Source organism: Acanthopagrus latus, chromosome 12 (assembly GCF_904848185.1).
Source record: "Acanthopagrus latus isolate v.2019 chromosome 12, fAcaLat1.1, whole genome shotgun sequence".
Taxonomy (NCBI): Eukaryota; Metazoa; Chordata; class Actinopteri; order Spariformes; family Sparidae; genus Acanthopagrus; species Acanthopagrus latus.
Window position 1 is genome coordinate 483,824 of NC_051050.1, and position 23,882 is coordinate 507,705.

The following is a 23,882-nucleotide window of genomic DNA, read 5'->3' on the forward strand; positions in this document are numbered from 1 at the left end:
AGAATTTAATTGTGGAGCTCGGCTCACAAACTGTGTTTCAAAATTTCTGTGTTCAGGATTTAATGGGCGGGTCAGAAATCAGGGCCGCGTTATGTAATGCAGCCATCATAAGCATAAACCCGGCCCTGCTGCGGAAGCGGCATAAGTACGTTCAACGCATTAGCTTCAGTGGTTTTCGCTTGCACTTGAGTCTCAGCTAGCATCTCTTACGATAGTTTACAGCTAGCTAACCAGTCAGCCAGTCAGCTAACCAGTCATGTCTCCTCCACCTTGCTCGTGCATCTTTCCTGGATGCCACAGTGTGCAGGGTAATGGCACTGCTAGCTTATTTAAGTTTCCTATGGACTACAACATAAGGAAATGGTGGATCAATTTTGTTAAGAGGAGCTACTGTGGAGAGTTCAAAATCACCACTAACACCCGTCTCTGCAGTGTCCAGTTTACCCCCGATAGTTACCGCAACTGTCACTAGGTAAAGTCTGGATTTCTGAAGAGTCCGTTGACGCTGGTCAGTGGGGGCGAACCGACCTTCTCCGTCCCTGGCTTGCATCCTCCCATCCCACCGACAACGGGTACCACCATCACAGCCACCGGCATTATGTACCCGCCTGCTACCGTCTTCGTCCCACTGACAGCGGGTGCCACCATCATGGCCACTGGCATTGTGTGCCCGTCTGAGACCCTCTCCATCCCGCCGACAGCAGGTGCCACCATCATGGCCACTGGCATTGTGTGCCCGTCTGAGACCCTCTCTGTCCCGCCGACAGCGGGTGCCACCATCATGGCCACTGGCATTATGTGTCCACCTGCGATCCTCTCCGTCCCGTCGACAGCGGGTGCCACCATCATGGCCACTGGCATTATGTGCCCGTCTGCGACCCTCTCCGTCCCACCGACAGTGGGTGCCACCATTAAGACAGGATGTGCGTGCATCTAAAGTGTCCAATAGTGCTGTCGCAGTGTAGGAAAGGCTCCGCATGCAAGAAAGTAGTGACAGCTGTGATGTGGTGGTTTCATGGGTGGTTGGGGTCAGGCCAGAGTGGCCAATAGGGTGGCCAGGATTCAGCGTGAGGTGGCCATGGCCACCCCCTGCCACCCCACCCCTCCGCCATTGGAGATGAGCCTCTTCCCTCTAGAATCCAGACACCAGCGGTGCGCAGTGTACCGTCTGTAAAGTGGCGACCTTTGTGGGCTACTTTATCATGATAGTGCCAGACTAGGAGAGTGCTTACATGATGACCAGCTGGTAGGATTAATGTTAATGTTTCTCTTGTTTTCCAGATCTGCTTTGTGTATCCGCCCCCCCCCTAATCAGTCCACTCTTGTCAACGAAGGGTACTTTGGCGGTGAACTTTGATGCCCTGAGTTAGACATTTTAGCTCCTCCTTATACACAGCCTCCTGCACTGCTTTGAAGATATGCACCTTTGCTTGAGAGAGCTCTGTGGTGAGCAGCTGGCCGCATTGATGCCATCCCTTACATCTATCAGTCTTAGTCTACCCGGAGAATGACTTGGCTGCATGAACAAGACTGGCCATGCCTCTTACTAGACTCTTCCAAACAGAGAAGCGTTCAAATCTTGTTGAACCAAGAGACTGCTCTGTGATCTTGGTTACAAGAGAAATGACTTGGGACCGAACATCTTTATATGTATCTGGTTGCACAAGCTTGAAAGATTATGCCCCATCATCTTGACCTGTGTTCAGCTGACTGAGAAAGGGAGGTCCAAGCAACCAACTGGATGAAACCAGGTAAGCCGCTGGAATTGGCCTGGTTCCATGGTCCGCAATGTTTTCATCAGTCAACATGTACTGCCACTGTCTTGGTTCAGTGGAGCTCCAAAAACGAGCTACTTGGTTAGCTACATAGAACGTCTGTGAACTGTTGTGGATGTAGCCCAGCGCGAAGCAACTCTCTGAAGAACCTGACTGCTTGCAACTCTAGGTTTAATTCAAACTGGATCAGTTCTGTCAGCTCAACCACCAGGCCTGCTTCACACAACTCCAGGCATGGTACAGTGTGTATGGGGTAAGGAGCAAGCTTGATTTTCCCATTACATACTATCAGGCTTCACAAAATGGCAGGCAGGAACCCAATAGCACAACACACAAAAAAAAAAACAGTTCAGTTGCAAAAGAATATGTTTTAATTTCAAGCGAAGGTCAAACCAGGTAGTCAGTCAGCGAAGCAAACAAATCTAAAGGGAGCAGGCAAGAGGGAGAGTCCAAAGTCCAAAAGGCAGGTCGAATCACAAGCAGGCAGGATCAGAATCAAAATACAGAATGCTGGAGAGCTAGGTTAACACACTAGACAATCTGACAAAGAACTGAGGGAACAGGCTCAGTAGAAATACTGAGGGGGCTGATTAGCTGAGTAGGAGCAAGTGAGTAAGGGGGTGGAGCAGATCAGGTGGATCAAACCAACAGGTAATGCAGAGCAGGCGGAGAGGCAGGGTCTGAAATGACATGAGAGTTAGTGAGGAGAAAACAGGAAACAGACAGATGAAAAACTAAAGTCTGGCTGAAGTTGTGACACATACCCTACATGCCATTTTTCATTGGAATCCAAGGACACATGTAGGCTACAGCAGCTATAGCCATCATCAAAGCATCAGCAAAAACACATAGTTCTATCCATTTACAACGTGACATAGAGACTGGAATATATGCTCTCTGAATGCAAACCTGTTCCAGCTCAGTTAAGGAGTTAGTCCATGCTTTCCATTGTGTCTCTTTCTCCGATGGGAGAGGTGTGTCCCACTCGTACTGCTCTGCGGAAACATCTCTCAGCAATGCTTTGCCTTGAACTGTGATAGGGGAAGCGAATCCAGGGGGATCATAAAGGCTATTTACAGTGGACAGCATGACTCTCTGAGTGAATGGTTTAACATCTCTTGACACTCTGAAGGTGACACTGTTAGTCTGAAGTTCCCAACTTAAACACAAACTCCTCTGGAGAGGCAAGGGGTTTGCTCCCAACTCTAGATGCTTAAAGTCTGTGTAAAGCAAATTCAGCCATTTTCTTAAACACATTAAATAGGTCATGAATGTATTTCCTTAAAACATGTAAAGAGCCATTCAACCATTAAGAATTTAATTGTGGAGCTCGGCTCACAAACTGTGTTTCAAAATTTCTGTGTTCAGGATTTAATGGGCGGGTCAGAAATCAGGGCCGCGTTATGTAACGCGTTATGTAACGCGGCCATCATTAGCATAAACCCCGCCCTGCTGCGGAAGCGGTATAAGAACATTTAACGCATTAGCTTTGGTGGTTTTCGCTCGCACTCGAGTCTCGGCTTGCATCTCTTACGATAGTTTACAGCTAGCTAACCAGTCAGCCAGTCAGCTAACCAGTCATGTCTCCTCCACCTTGCTCATGCATCTTTTCTGGATGCCACAGTGTGCAGGGTAATGGCACTGTTAGCTTATTTAAGTTTCCTATGGACTACAACATAAGGAAACGGTGGATCAATTTTGTTAAGAGGAGCTACTGTGAAGAGTTCAAAATCACCACAAACACCCGTCTCTGCAGTGTCCAGTTTACCCCCGATAGTTACCGCAACTGTCACTGGGTAAAGTCTGGATTTCTGAAGAGTCCATTGACGCTGGTCAGTGGGGCCGAACCAACCCTCTCCGTCCCCGGCTTGCATCCTCCCGTCCCGCCGACAGTGGGTACCACCATCACAGCCACCGGCATTATGTACCTGCCTGCTATCGTCTTCGTCCCGCCGACAGTGGGTGCCACCGTCGTGGCCACTGGCATTATGTGCCCGTCTGCTACCCTCTCCGTCCCACCAACAGCGGGTGCCACCATCATGGCCACTGGCATCATGTGCCCGTCTGCGACCCTCTCCGTCCCACCAACAGCGGGTGCTCTCATCTCCGCCACCGGTATTATGTGCAGGGTAACGGCGCCATTAGCCCATCTAATCTAAACCCATCTCTGCAGTGTCCACTTTACCCCCGATGGTTACAGTAACTGTCACCAGGTAAAGTCAGGATTTCTGAAGAGTCCATTGACGCTGGTCAATGGGACAAAACTGACCCTCTCCATCCCCGGCTTGCATGCTCCCGTCCTGCGGACAGCGGGTGCTCTCAACTCTGCCACCAGCATTACGTGCCCGTCAGAGGGTGTAAGTGTGTGCTCATGTTATAAATATTGTACGTTTGGGCAAATAAATGCATTTTGCTGAAAGTGCAAATCCTGAAAGTGATTTTACCTTGTGCATCCTGACATGCCAATGTAATGTTAGCAAATGTTATTGCATTTAATCATGACATGATTTGACTTCATTCCCTGAGTGGAGTCCAACTGAGAGCACAATGATAATCCACAGGTAACACGCATGCGGGCGTGGTTCCAGCACCTCTAACCAACATGCCCCCAGCGTTTCACAGCAGAGAGAAGTGCTTGTTTTTCAATCATTTTTAGACCTAATTTTATACTCTTGGCGATTTCTTGAATCTTTCACATTTGGCTCAGTGGTCAATGACACATGTTTCTGTGGTGTGAAAACTCATAACACAAATTTATTGCTGCTTTACACAGACTTTAAAGTCACTTGCTCATTCTTCAATATGAAAAGCTTCCATGACCTTTGGGCTATTTGAAGCTATCTTGTGAAGTCTTAAGTTGGACTCAGCCAGCAGGGCCTTGGTTCGCTGCAGAAGATCAATAGCTTCAACCTCCTTGGCCACTGAGGCAAGTCCATCATCGACATAAAAATTTCTGAAGAAGAAATGCTTTTCATCTGTACCATGTTCAGACTCTCCATGTTCTGCAGCTATTCTCAGCCCATCTGTTGCTACAGCTGGGGATGGGCTGTTCCCCAACACATACACAGTCATCCAGTAGTCAGTGATCTCCTTGTCCTGATCATTATCTTTGTACCACAGAAACTGAAGGAAATTGTGGTGGTCCTCTCTGACCTTGAACCCATAGAACATCTGTTCTACATCGGCTGTCACAGCTATTTGCTCTGTCCTGAACCTTAGCAGAACACCAACTAAAGTGTTGTTGAGTTTGGGTCCACTGAGAAGCGTATCATTCAGTGATGTTCCTTTGTACTCCACACTCAAATCAAAAAACACTATTATTTTCACATGTTTCTGGGGGTGGTACACACAAAGAGTAGGTAAATACCAGCACTCTTGCCTTGGCTGTAGTTGCGGAGTTGGTTCTGCCTGGTGGTGTCAATGACTTTCTGCATAAAGTCAAAGAAGTCCTCTTTCATATCAGGTCTCCTTCTGAATGAGCACTGGAGAGAGAGGAGTCTCTGGGAGGCCTGTTCTCTGTTATTAGGGAGGGGCATGCGAGGTGAACAAAAAGGTAGCGGTGCCACCCAGTGGTTTTTGTCATCTATGTATACTTCTTTGTCCATAATTCTGAGAAAAGTGAAACTGACAGGAGTCAGAACAATGGCTCTTATTCCATCTCTTTTCTTCCCTTTCCTCTCTAGTGATGATTAAAGTGTTTCAGCAGTAAAGACAAAGAAAATGGTTTAAAGAATGTAGCATCACTATTACTATAAGTTTTGTGAAGCTTCCTATTTTATATGATGGGATTTCAGTCAGATTTAACCACATGCTTGTGATTGGTCCCTGTATCTTGAGATGATAGTTGGCAAGCTGAAGTAGTAAAATGTTACCTGTGTAAACTCACTGACATTAACCACAACCTTAAAGTGAAATTTGCACCTATTTCCTCCTCTTGTGGAAATGTGAACATATTGTTTCAGGCATAACTCAGTTATAATTTCTGGCCACATATATAGCAGTGCTGTTGTTTTTTGAATGTTCTGACCTGTATAAGGATATAGACTACTGTGATGATTACAGATGTGAGTTGGTAAGGCAGGTAGAAGGGACATACTCTGCCTTTGGACTCGCCTTGCTCCTCCATGTTGTCCATACAGACATTAGAGAAGAAATCCACTAGTTAAAACCGCATGGCCTGGTATGATAGCGGTCAGCCATTGATGATAATAAAACAAATGATAATCAAATGGAAAATCTAAATCTAATAATTTCATGTTTCACCGAGTGATGTGAGTGTATCCAGGCGGCTAATTGATCAAAGAATATTATCTAGACCTGCTGTACTCAAATACTATCATGAGATGACTTTTGTTGTGATTTGGTGCTATATGAATAAAATTTACTTGATTTCACTTCACTGAAAAAGAGAGACCAGCAATGCATGCACTGGGGCTGTGTGAGTGCTACCCCCCAGATGGTCAGTGAGCACAAAGATTTATTCTCAAAGCCAGGTGGCACCTTAAAAGAGTGAAGCAATATTAAGCCTGGTGGAGCGAACTGAATTTAAGAAACCATAGCTATCAGTCTGACATGGTCCTGGCTTCAACAACTGTACTCCATCAAATCAGCTGGAACATATTCTTTCTAAGATAAGTGCTGTACACTGCATTTTTCGTTACAAGTGCAGTAGTCCTCTCTATTCTCCTGCCCAGGAAACTGCTCAGGATGCTGAGCATGATGAAAAATGTAAGCTGTAACTACAGAAAAAAGAAAGATTAGAACATTTGAATCATGTAAATTCATCACCACCAATTACAAACATTGTGCACATACAGACTCTGAGATATTAATTCCCATCATGTGATGTGTGCAATTTGAAGATTGTTTAGGATTGTTGGAACTGCTCCTTTTTCCTCTGAATTTCCCTATTCCCATATGTCTTGTAAATCATATTAAATTCTGCACACGGGGCTCTGTGTCTCAAGAGGTACAGCATGTTTTTTACTAGAATGGAAAAATGGGAGTTCGATCCCCAGCTTCGGCTGCATGTTGAAGTGTCCTTTGACATGATACTGAACCCAGAATTGATCCTGGCTGTTTCATCAGTGTGTAAGTGGATGTGTAAATGGCTGTGGTTTGAAAGCTAGTTAGTTGTGTTTGATTGCTCATGTGTTAGATGTCTGGCCAAAGCTTGTGTTTCATTTAAATTGCTATTGTTTTAAAAAAGTGAAACAGAATTATCTGAAGCTGTGACTTGGGTCTCCTACTGATCACAGGGCTGGGGGTTCAATCCCCTCCTTCACATATCGAAGTTTCCTTAGGCAAGACCAAGCTTTCTAAACTGTTTTGTCTCCATTTATTATGAAATTATCATTATTAGATATAGTATGGTTTTACTTTAAAATGCATATGGATTTGCAGAACAATTGCTGTTTTTAATTCCATTTATTTTTCATTAACGTTTTTCCTTTTCCCCACTTTATTAGCATGCTGAATAGCAATGGCGTGAAAGAGATCCAGCGCTATGCCTTCAATGGGAGCAGCCTAGAGGAAGTGTATGCCATCTGAATTATTGAAGTGGAAGAAGAAATAAAAGCTCAAAGTGATAACACAGGATGGAACTTGCTAATATTTTTACTACATTATACTTGTGGGGTTTTATCTGGTCTACATTATTGTTGTTTTTATTATGTTACTTACACAAAACAATACAAAAACAGCTTTTTATTAACAACTTATTATCTGAATAAGTGCAGTTTGTGTGGAGCAGGTTGATGCACACAAAACTCAGTACATACAATACAAACAATAAATGATACAAGGGAGCTAAATGTGTTCTCCATTCTTCAGGTATCTTCACAGGAATGTGCATTTGGAGCGAATTGATGAGCTTGCATTTTATGGTGTGATTCATGGCCCGACTCACTTGTGAGTGACCTCTTGTGAAAATATAGATAAAAAAAACAACTTGACTATATGTTTTTCTTATATGAAATAATATTCTTCCAATAAATACATTTATTTTCCAACAGATGCTGAGGTTGGATACAGAAACAGCCTCAGCTTTGTGTCCAAATGAAGTAATGTTAATTGTTTGTGTCTTTACAGGGACCTTTCAGAAACCCAAGTTACCTCTTTGCCTTCAATAGGCATGGAGACAATTGAAAAGCTCCAAGCAGAAAACACTTGGGCCCTGAAAGTACTACCACCCTTTCAAGCTTTTCTCCATTTACAGAGTGCTGAATTGACCTTCCCAAGCCATTGCTGTGGTCTGAAAATGTTGAAAGGATGGAGAGGGTAGGTAAGAGAATTTGAAGTGTTTGGAAATACTTTCCCATTGCGGGTTCTTTTTGTGTATTTGTCCTTTACATACCAAACTACCCTTAGGCCTACAGTATATGTATATATAGGGGTACTCACAATAGATGGCTCAGTCTAGTGTGATTTCAATAAAACACAGTGAGTTATTTAGGTTTGTACTGCTTTTATATATAAATAGTACTGTGCAAGAAAGGTTGACAGCATTGCTAATTTGGGGTAAGAGGCAATATTTTGGTACTCAGACAACCTCATATTCATATTGGCAGGAGCCTTATGACCATAGACTATATGCAAACATAGACCAGAAAATAAACATTAGTCTACATCACTGGGTGCCAGCAGCATCTCCAGATACCCAAACGGTCAATAAAGATCGATAGAATACTGAAAATCTATGCAATTAGATCCATAACAAAATGATATCAAGGTGTTATTGGGTAATCCAGATCACTGATTCGGTTCCCCAGCTCCCCTTGCTGCATATCAGAGTATTCTTGAGCAAGCTACCAAAATCCAAAATGCTCTTGATGAGCAGATCTGCACCTTGCATGGTAGCCTCTACAATCGGTGTATCTGAGTGTGTCTGATTGTGACCAGTTTGCAAAGCGCTTTGAGCAGACAGTAAACTAGATGGCTTTAGCATCTTTGACTTTTTGACCCATAGGTCACAAGTAGTTAAAATCAACCAGTTATCAAAGTCAGTGCCCCTTACCATTTGTACTCCCCGGGATGATGCTCTCTTACTTCTACTGTAATGACTTTATACTAGTGATTTTATCTCTCATTTCAGATCGCCCTGTGCTCTATCAGAAGTCCTATTGAACCCTCGATTATAGGAGATCTATCAAAATGCCACCCCCTTCTCTATTTGTATGATCCCTTTTAAAGTCCCTTGCGCTGTACCGGCCTACTTCTAGGCCTATCTCTCTACTCATCTCCCATAGATGACTAAATCTGTTACTGTCACTCCTTGGGTCTTGTCCTCAAAAATTACCTAAATGACCCCTCTATTCTTTTCTGGAGATGTATGTGTTTGATATCTGTATGATATCTTCCTCCATCTGACATAGGAGTCAGGCTCTATTTTAGTCCCTATAGTGGCCTTGTCTCCTGCTAACCTTTGACCCACACACAGCTGAATGCTGACTCCAAGGTCCCTTGGAGCTGTGAGCCCCGTATTGTCTGCACACAAGGACAAACAGGTTAAATTTAAACTGAGGTGAATTAAAGGCTAGAAGGTGTTGCTGTCCAGAAACCTCAACACCATTTTGATTGGTCTGATCTATTATAATGATGAAACAGCTTAGAGACCAGAAATTACCACACTAGTTTAGTGGTGTGGTCATAACAACTTAACCCTACACATCTCTAAAACCAAGGAGATGGTTGTGGACCTCAGTGGACAAAAACATGATACAGTGTGCCATAATCTGTCACAGGGAACTTAACATGCTCACAAAAGCCAAGCTGCTAACTTAGATTACAACCCTGTGGTCTGAGATTGAACTAGGTCAATGTCAAAGTCTCCTTGGAGACCTTTCTTCAGTGATCATACTAAGGCTTTGAGTTGGTCATAGCAATCTGCAAGATTTGCTGTTGGTGGCTGGTAAATGGTACAATGACCTGTTTTGTGTTTTTTGAGGCTCACAGCTGTGTGGCTTCAAATAGTGGCACCGTGTCGTAACATCACAAGCCCGCAGATCAGAATGACACTTAAGATCCTTTCAGTGTTCAAAATAAAACCTGATATTAAATGACCTTGAGATCTGCAAGTGCTGGTGAAGAGGTGTGATACCAACTGATACTGGGCAAACGCTCTATCTGCAGTAAAAGAAGCAGTAAACAGCATCTACATTTTACGGTGTGCTATGGCATACATGTAATTGTTTTGTGTTTGCTACATACATCTGTTTAAATAACTGACCCAAATATTTGATCTGGATCGTTTGTGGTTTGTATATACCTCTATAGCCTTGACACACCTTATGGTCACAGATGTAAATTGGTTTTCAAACACACAACAAAATCATGGCCCACTCATGTGAATCAATTAAAGCAAGGGGTGCACTAATAGGAAACAGTAGTAGTTCTGAAAAATGGCAATGTTGCAGAAGCCCTGAAGGGCAAGTGAGAATGTTTTTTTTTTTTTTTTGGTAATGGTGAAGTTCTATAAAAAATAAAAAATAATAAAAAAAAATGCCATGAGTGAAAGCCAGAGGTCAAGAGGAAAGTAAGGCTCTGTTTACTTTTGGAATGCGTATTTATTCCACAAGAGGCTGCACAGGAACATTGTGGAATCTGGGGAAACTGGAGAAACAGAGGCAGTAACTGAAAGCCAGATTGTAGAAATTAAACATGAGAGGCATCATTTTACAAACTTTAATTTTAGATTCACATTGTCATAAACATTTAAACCAGCAGTGTTACTTGCATTTGTAATGTAAATATGGATTAAGGCATTTTCTTCCTCTTACTCTCTGTTGTGGTCCTGATTCACTGTTCACTGTAGAGACCCATTGATGGGAAGGCTGATTGTAGCTTCTGCTAGCCTCACTAGCTTCCACTACATCCAGCGCCGCAGCAAGTAGAAGCCCGACACAGTGTAGTCTTTTTTTCAAGTGAGCATGCTCTATGTCACCCAGCTGGACAGCCACCACCACAATTAAAGTCTGATTCTGTGGGAAGCAGTGTACTGGTTACACTCACTTTGACTTTAACACATTGAATCTTCGTAAATCCTATCGATGTCTTTAGCATAATAGCTGAGCTTGGCCTAATTCTCAGACATGCTCTTGCTTATTTTCAGACACTCTAAATGCGGTGAGGGTGCACTTTTAAATCAACCTCAACATCTCTCTATGGCAAGTAAAGCATCAATAGACATTGGTGCTTCTCTTCACCCTCTGGCTTTTCCTTGTGAGATATATTATATAGTGTTGCTTTTATTTCTTCATGTGGCCTAAACAGCCTTTCATGGTGGGAAGTAATATTTGCTCATTTTGATCCCCATCATCTTGTTCTATCATTTGCAACGTCATGGTACAGAACAAGGGTAATGTGAGCTTTTCTTATTAGATCATCTGAAGAAATGTTATTAGGAAGTCAAATCTTGACTTCCCTCTCTATAATAAAATCATCGTCAGATTCTCTTGATATGAAAGTTTCATCACTTGGTGCACGCAGAAAATGGAGTCTGCATGGGCCACCTCTTCTGAGAGTTGATGAGCGGACATGTATCTACACACAAAGTAAAATTTAAAGTTTAAATTGCATTAAGTTTAGTCTCTTAACCAACATCTTTATCTTGAAAGTAATGACAGGTGACCACGAGAAATGCACCGTTGCCTAAAGAAACTTGCAGATTTCTTTTGCATTTTAACACTGTTGGAAACATTTGGGACATAAGTATATAACCCAACAAAAATAACGATGGTTTAGTCATTTTTTATATATTTTAATACAGAATTATTACTTTATTATTGTCTTACAACAGATCACCCCAAATCAAAAATACTAATGTTCCCTCTTAGCAGTACAACTTTTCAGCCACTACGCTTGCCAACTGTATCGTCAAGTGAGGGTACATTGTCTCATAGAGGATGGTTACCTAGGCTAGCTAACATCACAGCTCAGCAGAAGACATAATCAATTCTACCTATAGTGTGGCACACATGAGCATACCTCCCTCTTGGTAGGTGTAGATTGGTAGAGAGAAAATGGTGCAAACATGATACAGTCCCATCCATGTTGTGATTCCTGAAAAGAGACACTGCTGTTTTCAACCTCGTTTTTTTTATTCTTTTCTTTTTTGCTGGCACAAGCCAAGTGCCATATAGTTCCATTATATTTGTGAGAAGGTACAGCTAGATCTCTGTAGATGGCCTGTAAGTAGTAAGTCTCCAATTTACACCAAAAAAATCTAGATGGATAAAAAGGACTACTGGTAAGAGAAAAAAAAAAGATTTGTGAGGAATTTCTCTTTCTAGTTTGCCAGGGAGTTGCTGCTGGTGGCCTCTATGAGTATTTTTTTCATGGGCTTTATCATGTGTTAATGATCTGAGGACAAACTGATCAACAGTGTGGGTTCTTGTTTGTTATTTTCCCAGTTGTGATTTTTTGATCCTGTGCACCATACAGTTTTTTTGTGTGTAAAACTTTGTAGTATAATATTTTTATATGCATCTAAATGAGTTAATTATCTGATTAATAATGCTTATCATTTGTGTTCAAGAGAGTCTGAGGCAGTTATTTGCAACTTGACTCGGAGTGTTTTGGGAAAGCTGCGGGAATCCTCTTCAGTTCTCTCTCAGAGGTATCTGGGACACAGAATCGACCAACATCTGGAAGACAGCTTTGGTCTCCCAGTGGCCAGAAGCACAAACGGCAATCACTACAACAACAAACCTATTTGTCCCACTTCGCAGTCTCAAAATGAGGGTTTGGTTTATGCAGAGTTACAAACAGACCACCTCACTGAAGGATTTGACTTTGCACTGTGTAATGAGCCTCCCACAGATGGACTTGTGTGCACCCCCTTACCAGATGCCCTGAACCCTTGTGAGGACGTCATGAATCAAGGCTTTCTGAGGGTTTTGGTCTGGGTGGTCAGTCTGTTAGCCATTTCAGCCAACCTACTGGTAATGTTCATCCTGCTCACGAGCCAACAGAAGTTGTCCGTTACCCGTTTCCTCATGGGAAACCTGGCGTTTGCAGACTTTTGTATGGGGATGTACTTACTGCTAATTGCATGTGTTGACCTCTACACACACTCCCATTATTACCACTATGCTATTGCCTGGCAAACGGGAAGTGGCTGCAATTTAGCAGGGACATTATCAGTGTTTGCTAGTGAGCTATCTGTGTACACTTTAACTTTAATCAGCCTTCAGCGCTGGTATGCTATCTTCTATGCGATGAGGCCAGACAGGAAAATAAGGTTACGCTATGCAGCTGTGCTGATGCTTCTTGGCTGGTTGCTGTGTCTGATACTAGCATTGCTACCAGTGGTTGGCGTGAGCAGTTACCAGAGAGTAAGCATCTGCTTACCAATGGACACTGAGACAACTGCTGCTAGGGCTTATGTGGTCTTTGTCCTGATGGCTAACGTCATTGCTTTTATGGTGGTATGTGTATGTTACATCCACATCTACTGTATGGTACACAATCCCCAGCACCAGTCCAGCAGAAGTGATACCAGTATGGCCAAACGCATGGCTGTTCTCATTTTCACCAACTTTCTGTGTCTGGCTCCAATTTGCTTCTCAGGATTGTCTGCAGCTTTCTACCACCCATTGATGACCGTCACAGATTCCAAGGTTTGACTTCCTCTTGAGCGTGAATTCAGGTTTTTGCCGTCTTTGCTTTTTTAAAAAAAAAGCTTATCTATGTTTTTCTCCACAGGTGCTGCTGGTGCTTTTCTATCCTCTCAACTCTTGTGCAAACCCTTTTTTTTATGCTATCCTGACAAAGGCATTTCACAGAGACATCCTGATGTTGCTCAGCCGAATTGGGTTGTGTCAACAGCAAGCACACCTCTACCGAAGCCAGTACTTCTCCCCACATATACAATGAGACAAAGTCTTCCCCACATTCCAGCCCCCCAATTCCAACATGTACACGCAGCAGGCTGCATGATGCCCCAACTTGGATTAATACTGGATACTGGGTATGCCAGTGTGATGATATTTTTCCACTGATTACTCAACTAGTGACAACACCATTGTTATAGATTACACTGGAAATTTTACAAGAGGCTCACAATCATCAGAGCATTGTATTTAGTTACTGTTAACATGAAAAGAACATTTTCTTGTGCTGCAGTTCCACATTAAAAGCATTTAACTGGCAAAACAAAAGCTGGATTTATTTTAATGAAGTCACACAAAATGCATTGTCTTTAGTAAGTTCAGCACTTATGGGTATTGTTCACCAAAAAAGCTTCAGCAAAACAACATTTAGACATTTGTTGATAGTAGATCAGTTAAAAAATATTACAGGTTGTTTCATACAGTATTGGAACAAGGAGCAACCAAAGAACGCTGTTAGATGAAGAGCTACATGCAACTGGGTGCACCCCTCTATTTTCTATATGAGGTAACCAACTTCGTTACACTCATTAATGTTATCAGGTTCCCTATTAGCATTGGGGTTAATTCCACATAATGTCAAATAGGTGCTAGTGCTTTTTTCTTTGACAGCTGATCTTGTGACATTGTATTGTCGGTCAACTCTTTTTCACTGTCATCTTTTGATAAGTTAAATGTTACCCCTGCTGCTCTGTGCTGCAAACTCTGCTGCTGTATGGAGCATTTTTAATGTGTAATGGTAATGTCCATCATCCAACTAAGTATTGATAAAAAAAAAAAAATTAAAAAGTAAACAATGGTAGGGGTGACGACCAACTATTGTAATCTGTATGTGCTCGAAATGACTGAATGACAGCAAAAGTAAACGGCTTCCGTTTTGGGGGGAAATAAAAGTAGAAATATATCTAAAACTGCTCCAAAAATGTTAAAGATGAGTAGATCTCCAAGCTCAGAGTGTGAGAAAGTTAAGGCATCAATATGCTTCATATAAACCTCACCCATTCCAATGATTTTTGCACCTTTTCAAACAAGCAGTCACAATCTTGCGCCTATATTATGTTGTGTTCATAATGATGTTTAGAAGGTGGAGGTGGGAAGGCAGGTGAAGAACCTTTTCACGTATAGAACTGAGTGCAACTATCAATGCCCAGAGGTAAGACTTCCTAAAAAGTTATCCCTATTTGAAAGTTTTTATCACCCAGAGACCTTAAAAGAGCAGGAAATGTTGTTATGGAAATGTTGGTGCTTTTACATCCTTGGATTGTGTCATCTGTGTAAACTTTGCTCAGTAGCAAGGCTTGGTATTTTTATGACTTAATTCTAGCAGACTGTGGTAGCATATACATAGCCAATCTGTTGACCATGTGTTTACCTTATTCACTGACAGATGAAAATGAAAAGACTGCGTCAGGCAAAGCTGAACTTCTGTACTGCAAAGGAGACTAAAAGAAATAAAAAGAGAGATGTAACTGTTCATTGTGTCCCTGTGCTTGTCAAACACTTAGAAAATGGTAAAATTACAATTTTAGTAGTAGTAGTAGTAGTAGTAGTAGTACAAAATGTGTCAAATCCATGATTCAATGTTGGCAAAATTATCGTGATGGCCTGTATATTTCACCACTATATGGTTCAGTCTTGTGTATATAGACTATTTTTTTATGTAGGCCTAATGCGCTGCATATGGTGTGTGAAATATATTTATCTCAATTTATCAATTAGTTTCCACTAAATTCACAACAAGTCATCTTTTAAGGGGTTATTTTTCAAACCAGTGGGCATGTCCCCAGAACCCCTTAGCATGGAGGGGACCCAACATTTCTAGTACCCTCTACTGCACAGCAAATTTTTATTCAGCATTTCTAAAATCCTGCATACAGCTCTGGTGGCAGCGGGTTGTTGTAGCCCTAACTTATAAATATATTAGCAGTACACCCAGTGTAGGTGTTGTTTAACAAAAACAAACAAACAGAGGGGATGACAAAAGTAAAAGAAAATGGATAGTTTGATGACATATGTACTGTCTCAAAATAATGAAGTTTCAACTGGGCTGATATTGATCATTAACCTATAATCTGAATATAACCACTTTATCCAGGCACACTGGTTATAATTTTGTTAACGCAACACTGAAAAACATTAATAAAATCACAGAAATAAATAAAACTACTGATTTACCAGCAACCTGTATTTTATTCACAACTCTCTGTCAGCACTGGTGCTGCTGATTTTGAGGCGCAGTATGCATTTCGCAACAGTGTTAAACACAAGATAAGATATTCAGCTTAAGGGATATAGATGTAAGGTTCACAAGCCTGCCTACATGAACACAACTAGGAATATAACATTTTACAGAATTATGCTATGGTCACAGGCTAACCAAACTCTTGGTTTCATATATGAATAAATTATATATATTTAAATACATATACCCTGATTAATGTGCCAGTCACCATAGTTTAATTTCTATTACAATACCCCGACACACATACACATGCACATACGCAGTACGGCTCTGCGACTGTTAAACACAACATGAACGCTGAGAAGACTCAGACCTCTGTATGTAAAATTTTACACAATTATTGTATGGACACAAGTTCAACTTATCAACAGTATTCCATATCTGTATGTTAGGATATACTTAAATATTAAAGAGTTATATTCCCAACCACAGGCAAGCAATGATGACCATATGGACACCTTTCTGGCCCAGATAAATATTCCAAAGGTCACTGCTGAACAAAATAAAGAATTAATATCTGAAATAACAAAAGAAGAAATTCAATTAGCAATCAGGAGAACAAAAGGGGGTAAGTCTCCAGGGACAGATGGTTTTCCCATAGAGTGGTATAAAACAATGCAAGACCAACTAATGCCAACATTACAAAATACATTTAATTGGGTTTTAAAAAATAGGAATATTCCTCCATCATGGAGAGAGGCAATGATTTCAATCATACCTAAAGACGGGAAAGATAAATTGGAATGTGGTAATTATCGTCCTGTAAGTCTCCTAAATAATGATTATAAATTATTCACCTATATATTATCTAAAAGAATAGAATTGATACTACCAGAATTAATTCATAAGGACCAGACCGGCTTTGTCAGACAAAGACAAACTCAAGATAACATCAGGAAAACACTGCACGTTATGAGACAAGTTACACAACATAACCTGGAGACACTGATACTGAGTTTAGACGCAGAGAAAGCTTTCGACTCAGTGAGGTGGAAATTCTTATACAAAGTACTTTCAAAATTTGGCTTCCATACAGATATAATTGATACATTTGCAGCGCTGTATAACAAACCAACAGCTAGAATTAAAATCAATGGCAATTTAACCAATTCATTTCTTTTGGAAAGGGGAACGAGACAGGGATGTTGTGCGTCGCCGCTTCTCTTCGCCCTGTTCATAGAACCTATGAGTCAGTTAATTAGGCAGAGGTCAGATATAAAGGGAGTAACAATGACATCTGGGGAGGAAAAGCTAGCCCTGTTTGCTGATGATTTATTAATAAGTATAACGCAACCCACTCAAACACTCCCAAAATTGATGAATTTATTAGAGGAATTTGGCTCCATTTCAGGTTACAAAATTAATATTAATAAAACTCAAGTACTAGCTTTTAATTATGACCCCCCATCCTCAATTAAAGCCATGTACAATTGGAAATGGAATTCTGAATCCATCAAATATTTGGGTGTCTCACTTCCAAGGGATTCTTCAAGACTATATGACATCAATTACAGTCCATTAAGCTCAAAAATTAAATCTGACATGCATAGATGGAATGTTATTCCCTTCTTAAGTTTGAGTTCCCGGATTGAGTCAATTAGGATGAATGTTCTTCCGCGGATGCTGTACCTCTTTCAATGCCTGCCAGTCAAGATACCATCTAAACAGTTCTTAGAATGGGATAGATTAATAGCAAAGTATTTGTGGCAAGGGAAAAGGGCCAGAATTAAATTCAAAACACTACAATTAAAGAAAGAAAAGGGTGGGATGGGCCTTCCCTGCTTACAAGACTATTACCATGCAGCCCAGCTGAGACCTTTAATTTGCCAATGTTCACCCACATATACTGCAGCATGGAAGGATATTGAGGGCACAACGATAAAGGGAATTCCGATAACAGCTCTACTGGGTGATGACAAATTACAAAGAGAACAGAAGATCCCAGAGGACTCTGTAACAGGCAGTTTTCTGAAGTCCTGGCAGGAAATAGTTAAAATTTGCAGAATAAGAGACGCATCCAAACTTATGAGGTGGTGCGCCTTTGACTCCGATTTTACACCAAATAGAAATGATGGTAGGTTTAAGATGTGGATTTCAAAAGGCTTAACTACCTATTATTCATTTGTCCATAAAGGAGCATTTAGGAGTTTTGAGACCCTGCAGAGAGAACATGGTCTGGAAAGAGACGATTTTTTTTAGGTACCTCCAGGTGAGACATTATTTTAACAAAAATCTTATAGAGGGGTTTGGAAAAGAAAAGTCAGGGTTCATGGAAGTATTTTTAACACTGATTAAGCCCAGACCTTGCAACAAAATTATCTCCATATTATATAATACCATACAGTTATCAAAACAAGAGGACACAGAATATATAAAAAGGAAATGGGAAAAAGTAAAGGTCATGATCACACAGGGGAGCTGGGAAAAAATATGTCAGCTACAATGGTTTTCAACTGGGTCAAACACATGGAGGGAGTTCTGTTGGAAGAACATTTCAAGATTTTCATCCAGAAAAGACACCAAGGTAGTGGAGACGTTTGTTGGAGACTCTGTGGATTTAATGGAGCCAATCACTATCATATTTTTTGGGACTGCCAGGTAATAAGACCGTACTGGGAAGAAATTCACAAACATATAAAGTTCAAAGTTCAAAGTTCAAAGTTGGCTTTATTGTCAATGCTGCAATATGTGCAAGACATACAGAGAATTGAAATTCTGTTACTCTCTATCCACAATGAGTGTAAAAAAAGTAGAAGTAAAAGTAAAAATGAAAAAATAAAGATTTAAATATAGATTTTAAATATATACAGGTGACATCACGGAATGTAAACATGTGAAACATTTGTACATAGTGCAATTTGCAATTTTTTTATTTTTTTTATTTTTTTTATTTATTTATTTATTTTTTCTAAGTGTTCTTTTACTGAGTTTTACTGAGTTTGTAAAGTGGCTGGTGCCTTTTGGGTGGGGGGGGGCGGGGGGGGTCAGTAATGTCCGTGGGGGGGGGGGGGGGGGGGGGGGCAGGGGGGGGGTCAGCAAGGTCCAGAGTTTGTGGGGGCAGCGGGCGGAGAGGGAAGGGGGGGCAGTTCTGGGAGAGAGTTCAGCATCCTGGTGGCCTGGTGCATGAAGCTGTCCCTCAGTCTGCTGGTTCTCGCCCGGAGGCTCCTCACCCTCCTCCCGGATGGCAGGAGACTGAAGAGATGGTGGTTGGGGTGGGTGGGGTCGCCCGCAATGCTGAGTGCTTTGCGGGCTAGGCGTGTTTTGTAAATGTCCTGGAGGGAGGGGAGGGGGGTACCGATGATCCTCTCAGCTGCTCTCACTATGCGCTGCAGGGTCTTCTTGCAGGATGCAGTGCAGCTGCCGTACCACACAGTGATGCAGCTGGTCAGGATGCTCTCGGTGGTGCCGCGGTAGAAGGTGTGCATGATGGGGACTGGTGCTCTGGCTCTTCTCAGTCTGCGGAGGAAGTAGAGGCACTGCTGAGCTTTCCTGGCCAGTGATGCGGTGAATATATTTATATTTAATATATATTTAAAGAATATATTTAATGTTGATATCCCATTCAAATGTGAAACTTTGTACTTAGGCAATGTAATGTTTGAATCATGGAACATCAAAGATCGAAAACTGCTGGCTATATTACTGGCAGCTAGTAAAAAATGTGTTACAAGGAAATGGTTGAAAGTGTATCCACCCACAATTGAGGAATGGATTGAAATTATATACGAGATTTATGTTATGGAGAAGATATCCTCGTCCCTTAAAATTGATAAGGAAAACTTCTATAAGATCTGGTCAAAATGGACTGAGTATGTAAAACCAGTTAGATCTGATTTTAATTGATTGTGTGCCCCCCCCCAATCCCTCTTACAAAAGTGACATTTGAATTGTTTTGAATTGGTGTGCTCTCCTGTTTAGTTGGTGAATGTTAAGCCAAAATTAAGAAGTGATCCAAAAAGAAAATCCCAGAAGGGCAATATGTATGACCTGCATTCTATGTACTATTTCACATTTATGTTTTGAAATAATGAAGGTTGTAAATGATATATGTGATGTAAATTTGCCTTTCTGAATAAAAATATAATTATAAAAAAAAAGGATATACTTAAATATATATATATATATATATATATATATATATATATATATATATATATATATATATATATATATACACACACACATATATATTCATATATACATATATATTCATTACATTTATAAGCACAAAGGAAAAAAAACAGTATATTTGTTGTGATTGATTGCGAAGGCATCAATGATTTTGTTGCTGTCCGGGGCAATTGTTCGCTCAGTGTTTATAGCCAACAGTGCCAGGTGGCTGGTTCAAGAGTCCCTACTGTTGTTCCTCAAGTAGTTTTTCAACAAGGCATACAAGAAAAACTGTGTCACAGCATACTGATTTGATGGCTCTGAAGTGTCAGAGACTTGCATATTAGTTTGTACAGGTCTGTAAATACATGTCTATATGGCTTCACAATGGATAGGAACTCTTTAGTGCTGGTGATAATGTGTCCCTGTTCTTCTTTTCTTTGCAGTAGCCGGTGAGCTTAGTGCAGTTCTGCAGACAAGTTTTCCTCACCTATTACATAATGACGGGCCATGAGCAGTATGCACTGTTTGTCTAGAAAATATGTGTTTGGGGCTAAGGGTTAGAACACCTCTGAGTACCTCATTTGTCTCTGTTGAAAAGCACTCTTTTATCTCCTTTCATTGGTTCATTGTTAAAACCTCTCTGCTGATTTGCAAATGTCCATGTGGAGTATTTTTGAAGAAGTGGCCCTCTTGGGGATGATTGCTTATATCATCTACAGCAATGCTAGCATCCTCAGCTGTAGCAGCGGCGGTCGCAGGCAGGTGCAAGCCCCCGTCCTCTTCCCCATTCTCCAGGAGCTTTTTTTTTTGGTCCTGGTCAGTGACAGTTAGTGTGGCGTCTACACCTTCATGAGACCTTTCAATGTCTCCTGAATTAGCCCTGTTAAGTTAACAATCACTCCCATTTTCAGGTTTTGATTGAGTCCCTATGTGTAGATGTTTAGGGAGTAAAAACAATTATTATGAATGATGTACCGATTTCTCTAATGCTAGCTACCAGAATAATTGCACTCTTTGGCAAAGAGGAAACGGAATTAAGGTCAAGGCGTTCTGCTACCATTGGTCGAATAAGAACACCTGTGTTGACTTTATGTTTTTTAGTCTAAAAAGAATTGTTTTGTTTTTTTTTATTCATGTATTGACTAATTTATCAATGTATAAATCATAGTATTCACACATTCAAAATTATAAGCAATCCAAAGAGATTTTCTTGGGGGTGCTATGTGGGTGCTGAGGCTCACAGAACGCTGTATCAGACTGCAAAAAAAGCAGTTATTACTACTGATGTACTGATCATAGTTTTACTGAGGGAGCATGGCTGGTTCTTTTAAAAAATGACTCCATCCAAGGTATGTACTCATAGCACATAAATAGTTACATAGAGTAACAGACAGTAAATTCTCTGCAACAGCCCATAGAGAAGCTATAAGTATGCAATTTACATGACCTTATGTTTACCATTGATACATATTCTCAGGAGAACCACATGTCAATAGGTTGACTAGCCGACAAATGAGCACATCATGCTAGGAGCGCCATGTGGACCTTGTCAAGGATTAATGTGGATTAAGTTTTGGGACCAATGGATGAAGCTGTTCACTGTTGCTTTCCTCCGAAATCACCTAAAACAAGAGCACCTGCCAGCTGGTGATGTAAAGAGGTCAGCTGGAGATAGCTCTGTTACCACTAGTTGAAATGGGTACAGCGCCACCTATCGTACCGGGGTATGACATGCTTCGGCCAGTAATTCGATTTTCTTACCAGCATATAAACTGGGACAATTGCAGTTGCCTGATTGAGCAGCATAGTCGAACTAGGGCTGTAATCCGACTAAGCTGTGCATGTAAACGCACTGACTTTCACAGAATTCCCCAGTTTTCACACCTAGGTGCAAAGACTGTCAAGAGACCCAGCTTTGAACTACTGCCCAGCTGGGAGGATTAACCTTTCTATTACATGCTGTTCCATCCAAGAATCAGTGGCGTAAGTATCGGCGGTGCAACCGGTGCAGCTGCAACGGGACCCAGACGCCATAAGGGGCCCATGAAGGAAGGAAGGAAAAAAAAACAGCTGTCCTGAATTGCCACAGGCCCTGTTTTTGTTAATGAAATAGCTGGAGGCGGGTCGGTAAGGTAACGCTGAGTGGCCTTGATGCCTGTCAGTCATGATGAGTGTCTCGTCACCTCTCTGCTGTGTCTGCAGCTGAGCACTGTGATGCGTCTCTCTCCCTGGGCCGGGAGAGTTATCATACCTTACAATACCAAATAATAGCCGGGGCGTTTATTTGTTTCAATCACTTAACAGACCAGATGTTTAATTCCTTCCTCACAAAAATCCGGGATGAAATGTCACAAACTTCGCCAGCTTCTCGGCATCCTTCTGGGCAATATTTGTCTTCTGCACGTGAAGTTGTTGTGGAGGAAACGATTTATCCAACCAGCATTCGTGGCAAACTCCTCATCTCATGGTGGCGTACATTTGTTTCTCCATCGCCCTGATCATTTTGCGGGACACTCTCTCGTGGCGTGCCCGTTTGCTGGCAACTCATCCCCGCATGTTTATCTCAAGCTCCTCGCTAGCCTTCTTCCTCCCTCCACCAGGCAGCCTGGCCCTGTTGCTGTTCTCCTCAGACAGACACTGAAGCTCAATTTGATTTTTCATCCATCTCTCACTCTCTTCGGGTCGACAGAGAAACATCTAGTGGCTGCCTCTCCAGAGTTTTCTTCTGCATATCTTATGACAGAAAGTTTGAATTTTAAGTCCCGGTACTCCTGATGGCCAGTCCACCCCTGTAATAGGAATTCTCTCGAGTGGCTGTGCGCACGCACTTGGGCGTGCGCTTGTGTTTAAGCCAGGGGTGGGGGGCACAAAAAAATATATGCACCAGGGCCTATCACCACGATGTTATGCTAGTAAAAGGAATGTTGTTGTTGGTGTTATTTATCGCCCACCTGACTCTATCATCAAAGATTTTAATGAAAGTTTGTCAAATTCTCTTGATCTGATAAACAATGAGGATAAACTCTGTTACATTTTAGGAGACTTTAATATAAATCTCTTCAATTATAAATCAGGTACCCTTACTGGGGATTTTCTCAATATTCTTTATTCTAGTTACTTTTCCCCTCTTATTCATAAATCTACAGGAGTTAAAGAAAATTCAGCAACTTTGATTGATAACATCTTAACTAACTCTTTGAGTGAAGGAATGACATCTGGGGTCTTGTATTTAGACTTGTCAGACCATTTCCCCATTTTCCAGTACTCCTTAATCAAGGTTAATAGGGCTAAACATACCAAGAAAACAATGCACAAAAGAATTATGAGAAAGTCAAATATTACAAAATTTAAAGACAAGCTTGCCTGTATTTCATGGGATGACCTATATGAGGAAAACAATGCAGAGTTTGCATATCAGCATTTTATGAAAGTTATTAGCTTTAGTTTTAATGAATGTTTTCAAATTGGAAGTTCTGCTAGGAAATACAAATCCTACTCCTCTTACCCATGGTGTTTATAAATCCTATAGAAATAAATATATTCATTCCATTAGTTCAACAAAAAAGGAATATTTCCATGAAAAATTTAAGAGGTGTTCATAGGATATTAAAACCATGTGGAAAGTGATAATTCAGTTGTTGCAAAGAGAAAAAACTGCCCCAGAGCTACCTTCAGTCTTTTTGGATGGTGAAAATTCTCAGAAAAATCCATTTGATATAGCTAAAAGATTTAATGACTTTTTTGTTAATATTGGTTATGAATTGGTTATGAATTAGCTAACACTGGATTTTATTCTGAGACATTTTCCTATTATTTCTCCTTTTAAAACCCCTGAAACCCAAAACATAAGTGACATAATTGATT

The 23,882-nt window shown here is 41.2% G+C and overlaps 1 protein-coding gene across 1 annotated transcript in view; it reads left to right on the forward strand.

The window, feature by feature from the left end:
• The window catches only part of LOC119029429 (thyrotropin receptor-like), a 33,668-nt gene extending 19,886 nt beyond the window's left edge, over positions 1–13,782 (forward strand). The window contains exons 7-11 of the mRNA XM_037116240.1: positions 7,244–7,312; positions 7,608–7,685; positions 7,866–8,054; positions 12,310–13,393; positions 13,479–13,782. Coding sequence (XP_036972135.1) covers positions 7,244–7,312; positions 7,608–7,685; positions 7,866–8,054; positions 12,310–13,393; positions 13,479–13,649 — 1,591 coding nt within the window. The 3' untranslated portion in view covers positions 13,650–13,782. The remainder of the gene's footprint in view (positions 1–7,243; positions 7,313–7,607; positions 7,686–7,865; positions 8,055–12,309; positions 13,394–13,478) is intronic.
• Positions 13,783–23,882: the final 10,100 nt, after the last annotated feature.